The sequence below is a fragment of the Temnothorax nylanderi genome, unplaced genomic scaffold (assembly GCF_030848795.1).
Source record: "Temnothorax nylanderi isolate EJ_2023f unplaced genomic scaffold, tnyl_v1.0 TNYL_tig0408_pilon, whole genome shotgun sequence".
Lineage (NCBI taxonomy): Eukaryota > Metazoa > Arthropoda > Insecta > Hymenoptera > Formicidae > Temnothorax > Temnothorax nylanderi.
In genome coordinates this window covers 117,641-141,014 of record NW_027249470.1, presented here as the reverse complement: position 1 = coordinate 141,014, position 23,374 = coordinate 117,641, and the positions used below count along the sequence as shown (strand labels likewise).

The following is a 23,374-nucleotide window of genomic DNA, read 5'->3' as shown; positions in this document are numbered from 1 at the left end:
ACGATCCTGATTTCGAAATACCTACCCATCTTACCTGTCGGCGTTCATAACGGTGGTCCAGCGGCGGTCCAGCGAAGGTCCCGAGGCAGTCCCGCGGTGCACAGCGGCAGTCCCACGACGCACAGTGGTCAATTCGAGAGCTTTTGAATTATTTTTTTTTTCAAAAAACCTGCGGGGGTTCAAATATGAACGAATCAGGGTAATTTTTTTTTAAAACACTCGTTACAGATAGTACTTTAACAGGTCACTGCCTAAATTTCAAAATAAACAATTGTAAAATTATAAAAGTTAATACAATTTGCGATTTAGTAATTACAATAATTATTTTTTAAAGCATCCATTTTTCCTTATTTTCAACGAACTTGAAAATGTATACTCTGGGGTTTTCGAAGTCGCTGATTATGATTCTAAGGTGAAAATTGGTATATTCAAAATGGCGGATCCAATATGGCCGACTTAATTTCGAAAAACGATGCAAATTTTATAACTTGGGGGTTTTCGAGGTCGCTGGTTACGAATCTAAGGTCAATATTGGAATATTTAAAATGGCGGATTAAATATGGCAAATAATAATAATACGTCTATGTAACAGAACGGATATTTTTAAATTTTTTTCTGATAGTAATTGGGGTGAAATTGTGGCAAAACGTTAAGATATTATTTATCTAACAATTTGTAAGTTAGAGAATTACTTTATCTACTCGATTAGTTTAAAATTGATATCATAGCTAGGTGTAGGAGCTCAGTTTAAATTATTATTCATATAGTTATCTAGCTAAATGAGTTTATATTCTTTGCTCTTCGTTCATATCAAGTTCGTTATGATTGTACAAATTCTATGTCTTCAAAATGAAATAATCTTTTTCCAATTTCTTTGACTTTTTTATGTTAAGCATCATTAGCTTAATGTATCATTATTAGCAGAAAATGGAAAAGTAACGTAGCATTTACAAAATTGTCATGTAATTTTTGTTAAATAATAAACGTAAAATTGTATTGACCAAGAATTAATTTCATACTTATAGATATTAATTTGAGGAAATATGAAAATAAAAAATACATTTTGTAACTCATACGTAATGTGAATTTTTATAAGAAACTTAATTAATAGTTTCCTTTCTTCGAAAAAAACGATAACTGAAATTTTGCAATAATAATGTATCATATTTTTAACGTATTTTTTTAAAGGTGCTTTATCATTGCATTATGAATCTTAAAGAACATTATGGGCTAGTGAACCTATATTTTCACGTGGAATTTCATTGTGTAATAATTAAAAGCATGGGACTTCGGGTTTAAAAATTTCAAGTATACCGTAGAATAACCTCTATATGAAAACTTGTTTTCAGCTACGCTAAAATAAAATATTCTACTGTCCATGAAGTAATGACATGTTCTGTGTATCAACGAAAAATGCATTCGACATATTGCAGAAAATGGACACATACGCAATCGCGCGTGTATGCATGCGCAAAAATAAAAAATGTGGCAAACACTTGTCGAAAACTTAAGGCATTCTGATTCACATTATTAACATTTCTTTAGCATCGTCAGATAGTTCTTTAACTTTTTAAATTTCTATATATCTGCGAGAGCTAACCAAAGGATCCGAAGAAATTAGCATGTAATGAAGAACATCTTCGTTTGATGCAGTTCGATTGAACATTCGGCTGCATGATAATCGGGCTTGTCGAAAATGTTTGTTATTTGCTTCCTGGCATTCTTCAGAATACCATCCAATTGGTAATGGAAATGCTTTTATGATGTTACTTCCATGGATCAGAATTTTATGTATCGCAGGTGGCATGTTGTACCACGGGTACAAATCGACACATAATCTTGCTGTATCCAAAGCATAAATTTTGAATGCATTACAGTCTACAGCTTTTCCGCTTGTAATAACCTGTAAAATATTATGTATTCGATTTATGAGAGTTTCATCCAACTGCGTTATTTCAGCCACGTGTTTGGAATTTGCAAAGAATGCTCGTGCCACGTTACCCGTGTTTGTTGTACCCCAACCTTGTTTAACAACATCGACTGTGATGGACAATTTTGATTTAAGCAAGGTTTGAATTTTTTTTTCGTTGAGCTCTGGACTTCTTATCCTCATCAGATCTTACGGCACTTGCTTTGATATCCATGTAACACGCGATGTGGAGGAGGTATTCCAAAGAACGAATCCAGGCATGCAATGTTGACAAACCGAACTTATAAGATTGTGTGTCCGGTTCACGCTCAAGTACACCGTCTATATCATTTATTTCTGATGGGCCCATATGACAAATGTTGCAACGCGTGGATGCTTTTTCTCCAGTCAGAATGTTGCAAATTTTGCCGTCAATCATTGTGCATTCGAATCGAAAAGTGACTTCAAATGTCTTATCGGCAACATTTACATTGCACGTACCTACTTTTTCGAACTGCGAATTGTAGTGGTTATAAATTCTTTTAACCACGTCATCAGTTTCTTTCACAAATTCAAATAATATCGGTCAACAGAGAAGAACTGAAGATGGTGTTTTATTTTCCCAAATTATGTTATGGTCGCTTTCTAGACGCAAAGGCGCAATGGAAACTAAAAATACGGTTTTGTCCGACTGTTGTTTCCTGTTCAAAATGACATTCATCGTCTGAAGCTTCCGAATCGGACAAAAATCGTGTGTTTTCATGAACTGACCATTTTTGCCGTGTCGTTTGTTGCCCGGACGCGCCATCCATCCCCCACTTCCCATACAACTTCAATTTGTAATTCTGCATTTTGTCTATGATACCCTTATCTACACTGTTGATTATCCTTTTTGCTGTATGTTGTAGTAACGAAACCATGTTAATTTTTGCTCCAGATTGCGTTACTTTCATATTGTCTGGATAACAGGTAAGTTTGTATGACATGAGCTTCGGATAAGAAGGGTACAATTTATCCCCGTGAATCTTTTTATTGTGGAATCTCAGTTTCTCGTATTTTCGTTTAGTTAGTCCTAAATCCATGTACATAGCTAATATATTAGCGATGTATGCTGGGTCATCGTCATAATGTGCATTATCATCATCGGGTTCATCATGATCATCAATATCATCATCGTCAGCAACATCGTCATTATTATCATCATCATTACCGTCAACCTGATCATCATCATCCTCATCACCATGATCACTGCAGTAAGTTTCAGCATTGTCGTCATCAGTTTTCATGCTTTTCAATTTGACAGCCCTCGTTAGCTCTTCTAAGGTATACAAGGAAGCGATGTCACTAATTCGCCTTCGCTTCGTTGAATCGGATCCTTTCTCGTAACTTACACGTTGACGACCTCTTTTTAGATTTGCACTATTTCCTGGTGATTTTTGTTTTAAGCAACTTGTGCTAGTCTCGCCTCGGCTATCGTTAAATTGAATCTTGAATTCATTCTGTAAGAATTCGCCCTGTTTCGATAAGAATACCTGCCTTGTTCTATTGGCCTGCATCCATTTTTTGTGATAAGTGGGCAGAAAAGTTTTTTGCAACATGCTTTTGATTGTATTCATCTGATCGGCAGATAATGAAATATTCAAGAAATGAATATGGTCCAATAAAGCATTTAACTTTCCTTTATTGTCATTTACTGAACAATTCCAAATTATTTCACACAAAGTAATATTTTTTATTTTAAACTCCATGGTTTTCAAAAAGAAACGATATCCGGTGAATATATGTTTCTGAAAAAATATCCAAGTAGGAATGATGTATCGTGGAAATAATATTATATCGGAGAGACAAAATATATGCTAACATACGTTCGGAACGGAAAGAATCATATCATGTAAAGATTTCTATGTGTTAAGTCTGAATGTGTGAATGTGCGAAGATATCAATTAGGACGCAACATAGACCTAGAATAAGATTCGGACGCTTCCGTGTGCTGTCAAGTCGGTCGAGCGTCCGAATGTTTCCAAGTCTAACCGACTCGACAGTACACGGAAGCGTCCGAATGTTTCCGAGTCTAACCGACTCGACAGCACACGGAAGCGTCCGAATCTTATTCTAGGTCTATGTTGCGTCCTAATTGATATCTTCGCACATTCACACATTCAGACTTAACACATAGAAATCTTTACATGATATGATTCTTTCCGTTCCGAACGTATGTTAGCATATATTTTGTCTCTCCGATATAATATTATTTCCACGATACATCATTCCTACTTGGATATTTTTTCAGAAACATATATTCACCGGATATCGTTTCTTTTTGAAAACCATGGAGTTTAAAATAAAAAATATTACTTTGTGTGAAATAATTTGGAAATGTTCAGTAAATGACAATAAAGGAAAGTTAAATGCTTTAATGGACCATATTCATTTCTTGAATATTTCATTATCTGCCGATCAGATGAATACAATCAAAAGCATGTTGCAAAAAACTTTTCTGCCCACTTATCACAAAAAATGGATGCAGGCCAATAGAACAAGGCAGGTATTCTTATCGAAACAGGGCGAATTCTTACAGAATGAATTCAAGATTCAATTTAACGATAGCCGAGGCGAGACTAGCACAAGTTGCTTAAAACAAAAATCACCAGGAAATAGTGCAAATCTAAAAAGAGGTCGTCAACGTGTAAGTTACGAGAAAGGATCCGATTCAACGAAGCGAAGGCGAATTAGTGCCACAATTTCATCCCAATTACTATCAAAAAAAAATTTAAAAATATCCGTTCTGTTACATAGACGTATTATTATTATTTGCCATATTTAATCCGCCATTTTAAATATTCCAATATTGACCTTAGATTCGTAACCAGCGACCTCGAAAACCCCCAAGTTATAAAATTTGCATCGTTTTTCGAAATTAAGTCGGGCATATTGGATCCGCCATTTTGAATATACCAATTTTCACCTTAGAATCATAATCAGCGACTTCGAAAACCCCAGAGTATACATTTTCAAGTTCGTTGAAAATAAGGAAAAATGGATGCTTTAAAAAATAATTATTGTAATTACTAAATCGTAAATTGTATTAACTTTTATAATTTTACAATTGTTTATTTTGAAATTTAGGCACTGACCTGTCAAAGTACTATCTGTAACAAGTGTTTAAAAAAAAAAATTACCCTGATTCGTTCATATTTGACCCCCCGCAGGTTTTTTGAAAAAAAAAAATAATTCAAAAGCTCTCGAATTGACCACTGTGCGACGGTCCAGCGGCAGTCCAGCAGCGATCCATCCAGAGAACCTGAAACAGAGAAGGGGAATAGCAAGGGCATCGAAAGGGTCAGTGACATGCTCATTTACATCTTTCTCGGTGGGCACAGAAAAAACCGAGTTGCGACCGTGAATAATTCGTTAAAATATCAAGTCGTGGCATTACCGACCCTCCGTCCGGTCACAACCTAACCGGGGCTTTTCCACAACCAAGGGGGTCCTGTGGCGGTCAACAGACCACACACAAATTTATCGCGCCTGCGGAACAGCAACCAGTTGTACACGCAAAGCCGAGCCAGCGGAACGGCAAACGGTTGTACGCGCGCCGAACGCGCGACGAGCACGTGCCATCCGCATGGCCCTAACACCGAAAAGTAAAAGTATAACAAGGGCTTTCACCACCAGGCGGCTGAGCTTTCTCGCGTTTAAAGTTCAGCAAGAACCTGTATATAAAGGCCAGCAGCAAAGGCATCATCGAGCAATTCTACCTCAGTGACCCTCTTGCATGGAAGCCACCGAACAAGAGCTCTGCTTTTGGATAACCCGTGATACTGCGCCGACGGAATACGCGGCCATCTACTTCACGCACATCGCCGAAACAGCCCGAGCAGCCTCAGGACATCAGACCGAGGACACGGATCTCGATCACCGAGCCTCCTACACGCCGCCCGGTACACCTCCGGCTTGGAGAAAACCCGGCCCGTGGGGACCGCGCCAGCCGCTACACCGGACGCGAACTTCACCGTGTCTCACGTGGAGTGAGCGCCCACCGCCGTAAGGTGGAACCAATCGGCCCTTTTCAGGGCCACATAATACTTGTACATAGATACACTGTACATAGTAGTAATAGGAATAAACACTGTATATACCAGATATCACAACTCTCGTCAATCACGGCACCACACACTGCGCCTCCTTCCTCAGCGAACGAACACGGCAAGCGAGCCGATAGAATAGTGGCTATACGACGCCATAATTTGTTTTAAGTAAAGAGAGTGATGAGTGTATTTTAAGATTATTATCAAAAAAATATTCTTTGTGAAGATATCCGTTAAAAGAAGGGAAATGGAGTAATTGTTTTTCTTAGCACTAGAATGATAATTTTTGCGTGTGAATTGTGCATAAATAGCAATCGCGATATAAGATCGCGAGCCAAAAAATAATTTTTTTTCTGTGGCAAGAAAATGATAGAGCGCTATCATTTCCACACCACCTTGCGGTAGATAGCATGGCGCATTTTTTTTTAAGTGGTATCCCCAGTAGGTCTAATCCACTTTGCATTAAAATATGAGAATATTTTAATGCAAGAACTGTTCGAAGTGCCTTCCTCCTTCTCGTATACAGAGTTCGGCCCTTCGAGTAATATTGCGCGTCGCGCGGTGCGCCATTTCCGGCGTGATGGTACCGAAAGCTGCGAGAATTTCTTTTCGTACCTCAGCTTCTGTACCACCACGCCTGTGCTCGACTAAATCTTTGATGTAACCCCAAACGAAATAGTCGAGCACGTTAAGATCCGGCGACCGCGCCGGCCAAATGATTGGGCCCCCTCGACCCATCTATCTGTCCGGATATCGCGCGTCTAAAACATTTCGCGCCTGTCGCGAAAAATGCGCGGGAGCCCCGTCGTGCTGGAAAATGAGCTCTTCCCGTTCACAAAGGGGAACGTCTTCGAGAAGTCCGGGCAACTCATTTTCCAGAAACCGCGCGTAAATTTCCCCGGTTAAGCGTGGCGGGAGAATGTAGGGACCAATCTGAAAATCATAGAAAGAGTGTGATTTGAAAAAACTGTGAGGGAGACAAAGACGGACTTTCTTATTTTTTTGTTTTAACATGGTTTGTCGCTCCACGACAATACGTGCCCAGCGTCCGACGTGCGTGCATTCTCGCGAATATTGTGATAAATTGTAAGAAAATGTATACTGCTCGAGAGTATACCGACATGCTGATTACGTATGGAATGGCTGGAGAAAACGTCCGTGCCGCCGTTCGACTTTACGCGGAACGATTCCCCGGGCGTGAACGACATCCCGGATACAACGTGATTTTGGGATGTGTCCGACGCGCCAGAGAGACAGGATCTCTTTTGCCAAATTGGCGACATGCTGGTGCACCGTTGCAACGTCGCGTAATCGACGAAGAGAGAATCCTCCAAACATTCGAGGATTTCGAGGATAACCCCGAGAACCCCCAGAGACGACCTACCATACGCCGTGTCGCTGGTATGCTTGGTCTCTCCCGAAGCGTCGTACATCGGGTTCTACATCAGGACGGATTGCACCCGTTTCATTATCAACGGGTGCAGCAACCCTGGTGGAAATAATTTTACAACAATTTATGTATTTCTGTGAAAAAATACAATCTTCTACAACAAATCACAAATTTGTAGAAATTTGTGAAAATTGTAGAAATTTATGGTAAATTGTAGTAAATTGTAGTAAATTGTAGTAAGTTGTAAAAGATAATAGAAAATTGTAACAAACTTTTTACGAACATTTTTATGAGACGTAGTAAATCGTAGAAGTTGTAGATTATTGTAAAAATCATAACTATTTACAACTATCTACAACATTCTGCGAATATTTTTTATGAGAACGTAGTAAATTATAGAAGTTGTAGATTATTGTAAAAATCACAACCATTTACAACTATGTACAACATTCTACGAATATTTTTATGAGAATTTTGTAGTAAATTGTAGAAGTTGTACATTCTTGTAAAAATTACAACTATTTAAAACTTCCTACAACATTCTACGAATATTTTTATGAAAATTTTATAGTAAATTGTAGAAGTTGTACATTCTTGCAAAAATTACAATCATTTAAAACTTCGTACAAGATTCTACGAATATTTTTATGATCTAAATGCAGTTTGTTGTAGAAGTATAAGAACATGTTTATAAAGAGTAACCCTAAAATTGGACATTTTTAGCCCATGGCCCTCAAATTTCGAGAGCCACCAAAATAGGCTAAACAATAATATTATTAGCAATTCAATTTATTTCTCGATTAACTGGCGCGATATATACAAGAATGCACAACGTTTCGGCTCTATATTCGAGCCCTTTTCAAGTGCGAACTGAAACAGGAACAGCGAAAAAGAAAAACAATATAAATAAATCGAGACAATATTAAGTTAACGACGTTATTAAATATTAAGCAATACCTATCATCTATTGACTCGTCACATAATTAGTACAGATTCCTGAGTTCATGAGCATGTTCCCGCATGGCCCTAAAGGTCAGCTGTGGACCAATCTTAATTTGTAGCAACAATGATATATGAGGAGAGAAAGCGACGATCAAGAAAAACTTACGAATCTCATAATAGGATTTCGCGTATGACTAGTTCTTCGTTGCGACATGTTACATGTATGCGAGTACTTGGGAGACTGAGCGGACAACGAAAGAAACAAGGTGTCCCGAGGTAGAAATATAAACAGTTAAACTGACATGATGACACTGTCGTATATCGTATTTAAATTCTCGGTATCTTTTTTTAAATTGATCGTGTTCTTATTTTTCTTTATAAAGAACATTTCAGCGATCTCTCTCATTTTCAAGTGAGGTTCTTTGTGTAATATTTTCGGATCTGACCACTTAAAATTGTGGTCATTCTGTATCCGGTGCTTGTTTACGACAGAGAAATTGCTGTCATGTTTTTTAATATCGCTGAAATGTTCTTTCACTCTTGTCTCGAGATGTCTCTTCGTCTGCCCAATGTAAGACGCGTCGCAATTCTCACAATCAATTTTGTAAACCACATTAGTTTCCCTGTTAGTCGTTAATCTGTCCTTGCCCCTCCTGATGACAGCACTGAGTTTTTTCGGTATCTTATATACCACGTCACAGCGGACTCTCTCAAGAGTACCCCGTATGCCCGCGCTTAAGCCCTTCACATAAGGGATCACCACACATCTGCGTACATCAAACGTGCTGTCGCGTTCGGAATTGGTACTCAAGTCCCTTCTATTTTCTAATTGTCGCAATCTATTGTTAATATGCTTATTAACCAACTTAATCGGGAAGCTATTATCCACAAGGATATTTTTAATAATATTAATGTTGGCGTGATGGAAACGCTCGTCCTGACAACAAGATAGCACGATCCACTAAGTTATTTATACTGTTGATTTTATATTTGAGTGGATGGTTAGAAAAGTAATTAATGTATCTCCCCGAAAAAGTTGGTTTCCTATACCAATTGGTGATTAACTCATCACCGTCCCTAATTACAATAGTATCCAGAAACGGCAACGAATCACCAGTTTCAATTTCATAGGTGAAACGTAACCGTGGGTGGTAACCGTTGAACGCTTCCAATAAAGCATTTATAGCTCGCTTCGGCACTATGGTAAAAACGTCATCTACATAGCGGAGGTAAACACAAACATCGAAGTCCAATAAACTTAAACAGTGAGTCTCAAGATCCTCCATGACCATATCAGCTAATATTGGAGAGAGGGGAGATCCCATGGGACTACCATAGATCTGCTCATAGAACTTGCCATCGAAACAAAAGCTAGTGGAATGTAAAATCAATTCTATGGCATGGAGGAACTGAGGCAAACTGAGCTTCGTATTTTGCGAGATATAATGCCATCTTTTTCTCACCGACTCGTACACCAACTCATTCGGGATGTTGGTGAACAGTGCTGTGACATCAAGAGACACAAGGACCTCGTCGGAGCCAATCCTCACATTTGCAATCCCTTTTACAAACGACCAACCATCCTTTACATGAGATCGTGGTTTGGGGATAGAGTCACGCAAAATCTCATGTATAAAGCGCGCGACATTATAGAGGGGACTGCCTATTGCTGACACGATGACACGCATGGGAAACCCGGTTTTGTGTATCTTCGGCAAGCCGTAACACCGAGGAAGATTTCCATTCGTACAATATAACTGCTTAAAGATTTGGTAATCAATGATGTCATTGTCGTGCCACGACTTCACGAGTTGGTTAATCTTAGTTGTGATCTGTTTAATGGGATTCTTATCCACCTTTTTATAAGTGGAAGCGTCACTTGATCAATAATCAATAATATTATTTACAACTTTCTAAATTTTTTGTACACAACATACAAGTTTGCATGACATAAAAGGCGCTATACGATTTTTTGTATCAGTATATTCCCTGTAATACGTGGCTAATATTTTTTCAGCATTATGAGTCCATAAAAGATTTGATACATTTTTTATATTTTCATAAAAAGTTACAAGTTGTATTAAATTATTAAAAAATCGTAAGAAATACTTATAATTGCCTTTTTACTTTGCACATTTTTACACACAACAATTCAATGGTGTAAGTTGACGTATTTATCCTAATACTTAACTTATCTTTACTTGTGGAAGTGTTTTATTACAACATAGAGAAAATAAATAATTGCAAGTTGTTTTATTCACATTATAAATACATATGACGATTATACAGTCTAATTACTAATTACAAAATATAGTTTACCTATTAATCGTGTAAACAACCATAGGGAATTTTACTCACATATTTAAACTTATCTATTTGCATAAATATACATGGCCTGACTAAATTTGCTGGCTTATGTACTGTTAAAATACTATTAGTGACATCACATTCCTTTATATGCTCAATAGGGATCAAAGAAAATGTTAAATTTGAAGTTCTTAATCTAAAAGTGTTTATAAATAATATTACTTTTTCCACATTTCCGAATTTTATCAAACAAATTTTATGAATTTGACCAATTGAACCATTATCTAATTGCACAATTGAATCATTTATTTTCTTGCAGCGTTGTTGTTGATAATAAATTGTTGTATATCTTACATCATTATAAATAAGTTTATCAAAAGACAAGCACTTTTCTACTGGCTCGTTAAGTAGTTCTATTTCCTCTTCTGTTAAATGGCAATTTTTTCCAGAACCTACTAACACAGAATTGTCATACAATTTTACGGCTGTTTTTAGTCTTGTTTCAAACAAAGAGTTACAAAATTCATTTACATGATGACTTATGGTTGTTTTATCAGAAAATAAAGTTATATTTTGAAATAATAATATTCTTTTTGTAAACTGAGGTATAATACGAGCTGGACTATGTTTATTTTTTAATAGTAATCTGTTCGCATTTTCAAATGCAAATGCATTATGTGCCCATAGTGGACCAAAATTTTCAACGCTTTTACATGAATGTAATAATAAATGAACATTATATGTCATTATCTCTTTACCGTAAAGTGATTGCAATTTGACAACAAATTTAATAAGTAACGACTTTGCCGTGGCAAGTGCAGTCTGTGTTATTGAATCTTGTAATAGAATATTAATTGCAATTACAAGAAGTGACAAGTGTCGCAAATATTTGTTTGGTAATATTCCGCGTAAACAAGGAAGCGAATAAAATAAAAGCCAGGATCGCCACTCTGATGCTCTCCATAACTTTCGTTCTGTCAAAGGTCTTGGTGTTCTCGTTATTATTTTTGGTAGTGATATGGATAACAAACGATTATTAATTATGTCCATTTTATAAGATTGTCCAATATAGTATTTTTTATTCACTGAAGTAAGAATCGTTTCAGTTATTTGTCGTATTGCACCTAATAACACAGAATGCATATAATCAGGCGGTGAAGAATCTGCCAAATCAAAATATTTTAAATTCATTAAAAAAGACGGTCCTTTTATACCAAAATTGTCCTCAGCAGTAGCAGTTTCTAATGTAACACTTCTCTTCATTAATTCTTTTATATCATAATCAGATCTAAGTACTGGAATATTTATAGAAATTGGGTACTTTGCAACATTATTAATTCGCTCTGTTGGGTGCAAACAGTATGTACATCCAAATGAACCGTTAAATTGCTTCATATTTAACATTTTACAACGAGCAACCGAATCAACAGAAGATAGTAATGGAAAAAATTTAGATGTAACATCCTTTCCTCTATAATTCCACGAAATTCCTACTGTGGACAACTCATTTGCTTGCTGAACAAAAATATCGCCAAATACATTCATGTTAGGTTGTGATTTATCAACCCATAATCCAGCTGGTATTATATATTTTGTACGAATATGTGGTGGCAATTCATTTATCATTATGTAATAAGGCCATATAGCTACTTTAGAAGTATCTGCTAGTTGGCACCCATCAGTATTAAATATGTAAGATAGATTTAATTCATCTTTTAAACATTTATTTTTTTTATACTTTTTACCATCAAAAATATCCTCTAACGCTTTATCATTCTTTTTTTTTTCTTGTAAATCTATAGTTAAGATGCTTTATTACGAATTTATTTGATAATAACTTTTTAAATTGATCTTTTAAATTGAACTGAACAAAGGAAAATGTTGCTTCTTTTAGATTAAATCCACACTCACAATTGTTTAAATTTCGGATAGACTCTTTAATACCTAAATATTTCGTACAATGTGGACAATAAACATGATAAACCGCGGATGTAATTTCTGGCGAAAAATATTTATGTAAGTGGAATTTAGTATCTGGTACTATTCGCTCGCCAAATATTACGTTTATCATTTTTAATATATCTGTGATCGCTGTCCACGGTAAAGAATGGCGCAGTCCTATTACTAAAGTCATCAATAAAACTTCGCCTTTAGATGTAGTTGTAGATGCCCCCAAGTGTTCTTCTAAGAATGGATATTCGTCATGTCCCACATTTTCTTCACTCTAAAATTAAAAACGTTAGATTGTTTTTGTGAATGTTGTATAAAGTAACATGAAAACATTTTTAATGCTAAGAAAAACACAAGCACATATACCACAAAATTACGTACTTGATTTGAATTTTCCCTTTCATCATCAATGTCAATATCAGATAAATTGGCTCCAGAATCACTTGTACTCAGAACATCGTCTAGCTGTAAAAAAATGTTCTCATCATTTATACTCTAATGTAGATTAAAAATTACAATTATAATAAAAATAAAATTTTACATTAGTTTCAAAATAGATTGTATCATCAATATTTTCTTCGATAACCTCATTATTGTTATTATTATTGGCATCATAGAATACAGATTCTTCATATATTCTTGAAGAACTAGGTTCATTGATTTTATTATTAGAAGACTCTTCAAGTGTACATAAATCGTGATCAAATGTTGATATCTGGAATTGAATGTATAAGTGTGTCATAAAGGCAATTATTTTCTTGATGAAAAAAGCAATAAAGTAAATGTATAAAAATTGCATAAATGTATAAATTTTGAAACATTTTATAAAACAACTTACTTGTTGATTATTCTGTGAGTTATTTGATTGCAATAAGTCCAAGTCAGAAAGATCAACTTTCTTTCTTCGCTTTACGGTAGACCGCGGAATGTCTCTTGTACTTCCAGGTTCTAAATATCTTTTATATGGTCCTCTTTTTGACATTTTTAATGGCTGCGTTCGTCTTGACGTTGTAAGGCTGCGTTCTTAGGTTAAGATTTACGAATGTCGGTGAAAACGTATGGATCACGGATCCTCCGTGGTATGGATCTTAATGGCTGCGTTCGTCTTGACGTTGTAAGGCTGCGTTCTTAGGATAATATTTACAAATGTCGGTGAAAACGTATGGATCACGGATCCTCCGTGGTATGGATCTTAATTGCTGCGTTTGTCTTGACGTTGTAAAGCTGCGTTCGGAAACGTCACCCGGGTACACATGGGTTCACACGGTACACTCATATGCACTCGGGTGACGTTTCCGAACGCAGCCTAAGGCCGCGAAATGACTGTGATTGGTGCTGCTTTCGCGCGTTCCGTTCTGTGCTGTGAATTTTCGCACGCGTAAATATCAATAATTAGTTGTTGTTAACTTGTCTATTTGTGTGTATTACGGCTGTGGTCCGATATTCACATTGCCAGTACTAAAAATCTGTAATGTATACATGATGTAAACTTATAGATTTTCAGTACTGGTACAGTCGTACAGTGGTGTAGTGAATTGAATATATATCGGAACGCAGCGTGCGTTACACTCCAGTGACTCAGTGTTTAATTGTTTTAATTGCAGTAGTTTACTTATAAAGTTCGCAGTTATTTACCATATTATAACTCTGAAAGAGGTTATAATTAAGTGGACATGATGTGGGCATACGTGTACGTTTTAAATACAAAAAAACAAGAATACGTTTCTGTAGACGAGTTGCTTAATTTTTCGTTAGAATCGTACGATGAAAACAAAAATTTGTACGAAAAGAAAGTTTTCTTCTGGCAAAACAAAGCCAATGAATCGCCACTTCCAGTGTACGTTATGACGGAATTGATATGTCATTTGACGTCACTGTGCTATCTGGGTATTTTTGTACATAAAATTATTTTGTGGTAATATCAAATGCAAATTTTGGAAAATCTAATTTTTTCAGGTAGTTTACCGCTTCTTAAGACACAAGTATCTAAAAAGAGACCTGTTTTGCCAAAAATTCGTTATTCCGATCTTAATGCAAAATACGAACCACCTGAGAATGAAGTGAATAAACACGTAAAAAGAAAGTCGAAGGTAAATTAAGTATAATAATTATAAAATAAGGTAAAAAATAGTTTTAGTATTATATTTATAAAATAAATTCTTTATTTTAGAAAACAGATGATGTTATTAAAGCAAGGAAAGAGAAAGAAAGTAAAATTATAAAAGCACATATAGACGCTGAGAAACAAAAAGTAAAAAAAAAGCAAGAGGTACGTATATGAATATGAAATTGGAAGTATTAAAGTGTTTATAATGTGTTGTAATGTGTAATGTTAATAATAATAATTGCCTGTTATCTCCAACTAGGACATAGGGCCTCGACTAAGCTTCTCCAACGGGTTCTATTCCTCGCCTTTATCCGTGATCTCCATATCTTTTTGATTGCTCCTGCCTCCTCTTTAACTGTTCTCTTCCATGTTGTTTGCAATTTACCCTTACACCTGCTACGCGTACTATATACCCCGTGGATTCTATTCAAATGCCACTGTCAATATTTAAAGTAAAAATATTGTTAACTTAATAAGTAACAGATAGGTAGTAGTACTCAGTATTAATAATAATTATTTTGAAACATTTTTCAAATGTAACATGTTGAACAATTTTAATTGGTCAATATATGTGTATAATTGCTTTTATAATGAAAATTGTTATTGAAATTGAAACAATTTTGATAAAATTATTTGAAATAGTTTTGTTATTAACTAAAACATAAATATTAATTTGTATAAACAATCAGAAATATTTAACTTAAAAATTAATATTTCATTAATTATATTTTATGTTAAACAATCTTTTTCATTTTAGAATGTCAGCTATGGCAACAGTAGCAAATCTGACTCAGATCAATTATTATTGGTAATAAATTTAAATATATTTTGCTATGCTACACTGCTTTGCTATTTATTAATAAGTATTATTAATTTTGTCATTATTTTGTTTGTTAATATTATTCTTACGTTACATTTTTTAGAAATCTACATATAATTATAAGCTGTTGGATATCATTTCTGCTATTGACGATGCTGAAACAGTAAATAAAGTAATGTGTTTATTCAGCGATTATCAAATATGCTTAGCAGAACGTGATGAATTAAAAAAAAATTAGATGACGCACAAGAAATGATAAAAATTTTGACGGATACATGTGACAATTTCAAACAAACTAATGTTGAAAAGGAAAATTCACAGAAATTGGATGCAATATTAAATCTGCTCAAACAAGTAGCCGATTATATGTTTCCTGGTAAGTTATATTCAATACGTGAAACTCTTACTTAAAACACCTATTGTAGACGGAGACTTAACGTAAGTGCCCGTCTACAATATGTGTTTTAATTCCTAAGCCCTAAGAATTGACCAATCACAGTCAATTATTCTCCTCAAATTCAACTGTGATTGAACAATTTCTTAAGGCTTAGGGCTTAAAACACCTATTGTAGACCGGGACTAATCTGTTTTGCGCCCATGAGGTAAAATATTTCGAGCGCCCTTTTGTAAGATGTGACGTCATCCTTTTTTGAGAAGTTATAATTATAGATCATAAAAAATTGCAATAATCATTATTATTATCATGTAGAGTGTCCCTGCACTCAGCCAAAACTGGTACAGCAGCTTTAATACATGAAAACAAGTCGAAAATGTCTTATGTTTAAATCCCAATGGTTTCGGAGTTATCGAGTCTTGAAGTTGCTTTTGTAATAATAAATCATAAATTGTTTAGGGCCAGTTTTTCAATAGTCGTTTAAACTATAGTTTAGCTAAAGTCACTCTTCCTCTTTTTCTAAAAGGGATAGTTATGTCCATTTCTACCAATGTAAATTAACTTTAATCTCGGTTTAACTTAGGGTAGACCGGGGCCCGTTGTCACACGGGGCACGTTGTCACATCGGCTTTATTTAAAAAACTAATAACCAGAGGGCAGCACCCGTCATTCCCAAAACGTGTTAGTGTATGCCCATCTTTGGTGTGTTTACAGTGTTGAGATTGCTCCAGCCGTGTTGACGTAAAATCAACTTGAAAGTTTTTTGCGACCGTAAGTAAAATTTTATTGTCTAATATTCAACGTACTGGACATGAAGCTTATGTTTTTTCAGAATAGACCTTTATATTATCTTAAAGTATGTACTTTTACCTACCGCGTGCAATACCTAACCTTATGAATATCTCAAACGTGTCGGCCATGAGGCTGTTTGGAGTAAAAAAATGCCCTCGGGGCACGTTGTCACTAATTTTAATGTCATAGGTGCAATTGGGATATGGTGCGCTCCTACAAACGGAAAACTGCGAGAGCCGCAGTAGTCGATCTAGAAGTAATTCGTCTTGCTGTTAACGATCAATAAGTTGCGCATTCGAGTGGAATTCTTGTATTTAGATTAAGACGAAAACTTCGTGCTTTTTGTACTTTTTTGAAATAAAATAAATGTTTCTGTGAAGGATTTTACTTTTTTACATTGCAGCGCACTATAATATATTGATATTTACGTTGAATACAGTTTAGATAACATTTTGCATGCAATTACATTTGATGTGACAACGTGCCCCGTGACCGGGGCACGTTGTCACAAGCGACCTGTCGTTATTTATTGTTATGTAACAACTATAGAGTAACAATCACACAAAATTCGACACTGTCCAATTGAAGCTGAGGGTTCACTCGAAATTTTGGCATATCACAGTACTCTCAAATATTGAATGTAAAAAATACAAAAAATATTGAAAAAAATGTGTGACAACGTGCCCCGGTCTACCCTACTTTTTATTTTTTTCTAGTTCTTAAAATTAGAAAAAGATAAAAAATTAATTAAACCAAGATTAAAGTTAATCTACAAGAGTAGAAATGGACATTAGAAAGAGACAGTGTCGAGTTGAGCTAAGATTAAAATTAAGCGACTATTGAAAAACTGGTCCTTAATGTTCTTTAATGCTGTTTAATGCTTTACAAAAGGTGCTCTACCAGAATGAGATTCACGATTCAAAACAACTGTGGCAACTGACACTTAATGCTTAATGTAGAGCAACTTCAATACCTTATAACTTTGGAACCGTTCAGATTCGGACATATGTTTATTAGACATTTTCGACTTGTTTTTGTGTGCTAAAGCCGATGTACCAGTTTTGGCACTGATACTACGTTTACGCGGAGTAAATTATCGTAAGTTACTACAAAATCCCATTTACGCGAAGGAATTATCGTAAGTTACTACAGAAGTAACGCTCGCGTAAACGTAGTATGAGTGCAGGGATATCCTATATTTCATGATCTTAACTCCTAATCAAGCGTCTATAAAAATTTTGCAAAATTCATAATTTTAAAAATTAATTTTTTCGCTATCCCTATCATTCTTTCTATAATTTGTCGCCCCTAAAAATTGCCGCCCGGACTATAGTCCGGGGGTTATAACCCCCTCAGCCCATGCGTTAATTGGCACTGAAAACAGCTTAGTCAAAATGATGTCAATATGACATCAAAACCGTCATTTATCATTACTTTCTCTGTTCTACCGGGAATACAGGCAAAATTCGGTATTATTTATGTGTTAATTTATCGATAATAATCGAAAATAATATTTTAATTCATCGATGAATTATTATATATGTATATGTGATTTAGTAGCCATTTTTCATCCCAAATTACAGTTAATACACTTTGTACGGAGACAAAGGATAAAGAATTATTAGAATTAGATTCCGATACGGAAATTGTATCAGATGCAGATAAATCTTTGCATAAAGATACCGACAAAAATAAAAGCAGTCCATCAATGCTCGACTCTAGACCTCTAAGGAAGAGATCTCGACTTGCATTATATCCAGTCAAGAATGCAACTGTTATTGAAAATAGTGCTACAACACTAGTGAACAACATTAGTGAAATTTCCGAAGATGAAGTGATAGAAGCCAGTCCTACACAAAGAAGTGTTGCATCAAAACTCAGACAGTTTTTAGAACTCAAGAGAAAAATTCCTAAAAAGTGTATAGATTTTAGATTATGTCCTTCACCTAAACATACTTCTACGCAAATGGAAAATATTAATACATTGAAAGATAAAATTAACATAAGTTATCTTTCACCAATAAAAATGCATAACAAGACCGATATCAAAGACAAAACTTTTTATCTGCCTGCAGAACAAACTGCAAATAAAAATGAAATGGACAATTTCAATTTGGATGACATAGAAAATAAGCCACATAAAAAAAAGATGTTATTGGATAAGTTTAATGTGTAAATATCACTTCATAATTGTGATAATGTGTGTGTGTGTGTAAGTTGCTTTTATATATCTAATGAAAACATTATTTACAGATGGTCAAAAAGAAAGGACATTTCAGAGCAACTTAACATGCGATGTAAAGCTGACAGAGCAAAGTTAAACGGCTGGGATTGCTGGGAATGCAGAGAAGTAATGCAATATTAACAGTATAGTTATATGAGATATAAATAAATAAAAAAATAAATATAAATAAATATAAATAAATATAAATATTTTTCTCATAAAAAAGTAATTCATGATATCTGATTTTCAGTATTATAACAATTTGTCGTTGTCAAAAAAAGAATTGAAAAAACGGAAGAATCGATGCTCGCGACATCGACGTAAATATGAGCGACCAAATACACCAGAAGGTATAACATTTTATTTTATTATCACTTTTTTATGTAATACTATATGTATAATAAATATAATCTTTTTAAAGATTTTTGGGATCCGGTTTTTCCTGAGACATTATCAACTTATTGACAGAATAAAAGGTGAATTATCATCATATGACGTTATCATAATATGACGTGTACAATTCTTTGTTAGGGGAGAGTGGGGTAATTACGAATACCTAAGCGAAAAATCAAATAAAACAAAACCTGAATCAGAGACTAGTGTGTTTATTGCTTGTTATCATACTGTAACCAATCAGTCATAAACTTATATTATCAACTCCGACAACTCCTATTATTCCTCATCAATTTGATGTCACTTTGACATTTTGACTAGGTTGTTTTCATTGATATACTTAGCAGACTCATTACAAAAAAAAGGATTTATTTGTATTTTTTCTTGTATTTATAATTGTATTTATAATTGTATTTATAATTACTATGATATATTTTATAATTTTCTTTAATAGATACAAGCCGAGATAAACGAGATACACCAAAGAGTAATAAAGATGAGCAAATTATCTGTGAAATACCTGATGTTCATATATCTGCAGATGTATATAATAACATAATGAGAGAAAAGGAACCTAGCTCCTTTATTACTAATATGTCGTATGCAGTGTAGGGACCAGAGGTGTTGGCCAGTCGTTGCGTTCGATCGCAATCCAACGTGGTAGAACCTGAGTTGACTCCAACTAAAAAATATGGCATTCTTAATGAGTTTGAAAAATGGATGCGGATCAAACGCAAAATGCCACAAATGTTAATTGACGAACAATTACATCGTTCTAAAGTTAACAAGTACTTCAATGGTGCAATAACTGCCGCCCGCAAGAAAATCAACTACAAAATGAAAGGAACATTGAGCCAAAAAAAAGCAGTTGAGAGTAAAAGAGCAGAAACAACGAAGGCGAAATCAAATAATCAAAAACATAAATTGGACAGTGGAATAAAAAAGTTTAAGACAACGAAGGAAGAAGAAGAAGAAGAAGAAGAAGAAGAAGAAGAAGAAGAAGAAGAAGGAGAAGAAGGAGAAGAAGGAGAAGGAGAAAAAGAAGAAGAAGAAGAAGAAGAAGAAAAAGAAGAAGAAGAAGATGCAAGTGATACGAGCGAGGAGACAATAAGCGATAAGACAATTGACTATGAAACATTTATCAAAAACAAAAACCAGCAGTCAAAAAAACAAAGTAGAAAATAAGTGATATAATTAAATGATAAGAATTAATAACACTAATATATATATGTAACAATTTTATTGCTTACCTACCTGATACTTATTAATACACTTATTATAATAATACTTACCTATTTGAATAAAAATTTAAAATTTGGATAATTAAAATTACTTTTTAAGAATAAGAAAAAAATTATATTTAAATTATATTTATTTTAAAGTCCTGTATTTATTTATGTTTGTGTAACACTTTCCGTTTTAAATATCATGAATTTATGTGAATTGTATAATATAACAGTGTTTTTTTTAACATTTAATTAATTTTATTCGTCATTTAGATTATTTACATAGTTAAATTGTTTTGTAAAAGTTGTAAATAAATTTTAACAATATAGGTCTGTTTCTATTCTTGCACTGCTGAACTAGTGCACACTGGTGCAAAAGTTAAAGTGACAAGTATATTTTGTTTCACTCTAACTTTTGCACCAGTGTGCACTAGTTCAGCAGTGCAGGAATAGAAAGAGACCTTATTATGCATAGAAAGTTGCAGATTTCAGCATAGTTCGATGTAAAAATGTCGAACACATATCGCATACTTACATCTAAAAAGTTGTAGTTTTGTCATAAAAATTTCTACGTAAATTTATGAAATACTACAAACATGGCCCAAATCGCGCACTTTTGACGTGAAAATTACGTAAAAATAGTTTGAAAAGTTGTAATTACATTAGAAGAAATTGTAGTTTTCACGTAATTATCGCGTAAAAAATCGGAAAATTATTTCCACCAGGGAACTTATTGCAAGAGATGCAGAGCAGCGCGTCTATTATTGTGAAGGTACTTTTATCATCTTTCTTTAATGTTTACGCTGCTTTTAACAAATAATAATTATCGGCGAAATACACAGGGTTCCTCGCGCAGTGTCGGCGGAACGCCTTTTTCCCTCACCGCATCCCGTAGACGGACGAAGCGACCTTCACACCAAATGGCGTGTTTAACTCCCATAATTTTTTATTATGGAGAGGTGAAAATCCGCACGCCATTCGTCAAGGCGCGTTTCGATATCGCTGGTCGATAAATGTTTGGGCAGGAATAAAAGCGAACCGAATTGTAAGTAATAAGTTTATGAGTTTAAAACAACCTTGCTTCGAAACGCGGATCTAGCTCGCGGCTGGGCTGGGTTCGAAGGAGGTGCGGAGGAACGGACGCGCGGTGAGGTTTGGCAAAATGAAGTGTATCGTGGTTAGCAATAACGTAACAGAGTTTATTCTATAATGAACGGTCGCGGTATTTACAACGGGTTGAGAATACAGTGGAACAGTCGCGGTATGTACAATGGTGCGGTGAGCGCAGGACACAGAGTCAGGGCGCACGCGGTGTGCGCGAGAATGCACGTGTGTTGCGATCGTGACGGGCGATCGGCTTGTGGCGGGTGGCGCGAGGTAAAGCGCGGTGCGCACGGGCGCGGATACGGCGACGAGATCGCTGCAATTCGGCGCGTTAGGCGGCAGGAGTATCCGGTGAGAAGCGCTCGGTGGAGGCAGAGAAGCGCTCTGCCCCCGTTCGGATAACTCCGTGTGCAGGGAAGCCGGTCGTGTACCGAGAAGCGCTCGGTGAAGATAGAGTATGCCAGAGACTCTCTACCTTCGTTCTGACTAGCGGGTGCGTGGTGTAGGGAAGCTGGTCGTCTAACGAGAATCGCTCGGCGAAGACAGAGAGTGCCGGAGGCGCTCTACCTTCGTTTTGACTAGCGGGCGCGCGGTGGAAGAAAGCTGGTCGTCTATCGAGAATCACTCGGCGAAGACAGAGAATGCCGGAGGCGCTCTACCCTCGTTCTGACTTGCTAGAGAGATGCGGGAATTCAGGATCGGTGCGGTCGGTCGGAACGTTGATCAGGAAATCGCATTTAGCGTTAAAAACGCTCGTCTTTTATACCCGGCGCGGCGGTGTTACGCAGTGGCGGGGGTAGCGACGGCGATCGCGAGCGCCGGGATGGTGCGGAGGAACGGTCGGAAAATACGGCGTCCCGACGCCGCAATCGCGTTCGGCGGTCTTCGGTCGCGGTCGGCACCGCTCGGCGCGTCGAGGCGGTTGCCGCGGCAAGTCCGTTCGCGGGCTTCCTAACGCTACGGTAAATGCTTTAAAATACGGTGGGCACACCGTGCCCGTTCCTCACCCGGCGGATGGTCGGCCGGGCGGCATCGGCAAGGTGTTAGGCCGGAACGATGCATTTTAGGGGTGCATCGTTACAAGTTAAGAAAGTCCGTCTTTGTCTCCCTCACAGTTTTTCCAAATCACACTCTTTCTATGATTTTCAGATCGGTCCCTACATTCTCCCGCCACGTTTAACCGGGGAAATTTACGCGCGGTTTCTGGAAAATGAGTTGCCCGGTCTTCTCGAAGACGTTCCCCTTTGTGAACGGGAAGAGCTCATTTTCCAGCACGACGGGGCTCCCGCGCATTTTTCGCGATAGGCGCGAAATGTTTTAGACGCGCGATATCCGGACAGATGGATGGGTCGAGGTGGCCCAATCATTTTGCCGGATCTTAACGTGCTCGACTATTTCGTTTGGGGTTACATCAAAGATTTATACCCGATCTACAATGGGTTTGTAAGTCGTAAGTCGTAAGAATTGACCAATCACAGTCCATTATTCTCCTTGCGGTCAAAGAATAATAACTGTAATTGGCCAATTCTTACGACTTACGACTTAAAACATCCATTGTAGATCGGGTCTTAGTCGAGCACAGGCGTGGTGGTACAGAAGCTGAGGTACGAGAAGAAATTCTCGCAGCTTTCGGTACCATCATGCCAGAAATGGCGCACCGCGCGACGCGCAATATTACTCGAAGGGCCGAACAGTTCTTGCATTAAAATATTCTCATATTTTAATGCA

General features: G+C 36.2%; 1 protein-coding gene and 2 long non-coding RNA genes across 6 annotated transcripts; 1 reads left to right on the top strand and 2 right to left on the bottom strand.

Annotated features, from left to right (window-relative positions):
- Positions 1-8,170: 8,170 nt before the first annotated feature.
- Positions 8,171-8,805, bottom strand: LOC139782402 (uncharacterized). Its single transcript, XR_011720874.1, has 3 exons — positions 8,496-8,805; positions 8,345-8,424; positions 8,171-8,257 (listed from the first exon to the last, which is right to left on the bottom strand). It is a non-coding gene; the product is annotated as an uncharacterized lncRNA (long non-coding RNA).
- A 1,762-nt stretch (positions 8,806-10,567) lies between these two features.
- Positions 10,568-13,838, bottom strand: LOC139782392 (uncharacterized). The gene is made up of 4 exons (XR_011720872.1): positions 13,425-13,838; positions 13,128-13,301; positions 12,968-13,051; positions 10,568-12,860 (listed from the first exon to the last, which is right to left on the bottom strand). It is a non-coding gene; the product is annotated as an uncharacterized lncRNA (long non-coding RNA).
- A 40-nt stretch (positions 13,839-13,878) lies between these two features.
- LOC139782401 (uncharacterized) lies at positions 13,879-20,543 on the top strand. Of its 4 annotated transcripts, none has more exons than XM_071721426.1 (10): positions 13,879-14,423; positions 14,543-14,676; positions 14,757-14,855; positions 15,451-15,501; positions 15,617-15,889; positions 18,283-18,871; positions 18,953-19,049; positions 19,174-19,273; positions 19,345-19,399; positions 19,771-20,543. In XM_071721426.1, the coding sequence occupies exons 5-9, from the start codon at positions 15,766-15,768 to the stop codon at positions 19,386-19,388; spliced, it is 954 nt and encodes a 317-aa protein (XP_071577527.1). In that variant the 5' UTR covers positions 13,879-14,423; positions 14,543-14,676; positions 14,757-14,855; positions 15,451-15,501; positions 15,617-15,765; the 3' UTR covers positions 19,389-19,399; positions 19,771-20,543. The 4 variants fall into 4 exon arrangements, 3 of the variants coding, with proteins under 3 accessions (XP_071577527.1, XP_071577528.1, XP_071577526.1); XM_071721427.1 differs by having other exon boundaries at positions 13,879-14,473; positions 14,547-14,676; XM_071721425.1 differs by having other exon boundaries at positions 13,879-14,473.
- The last annotated feature ends 2,831 nt before the right edge of the window (positions 20,544-23,374 follow it).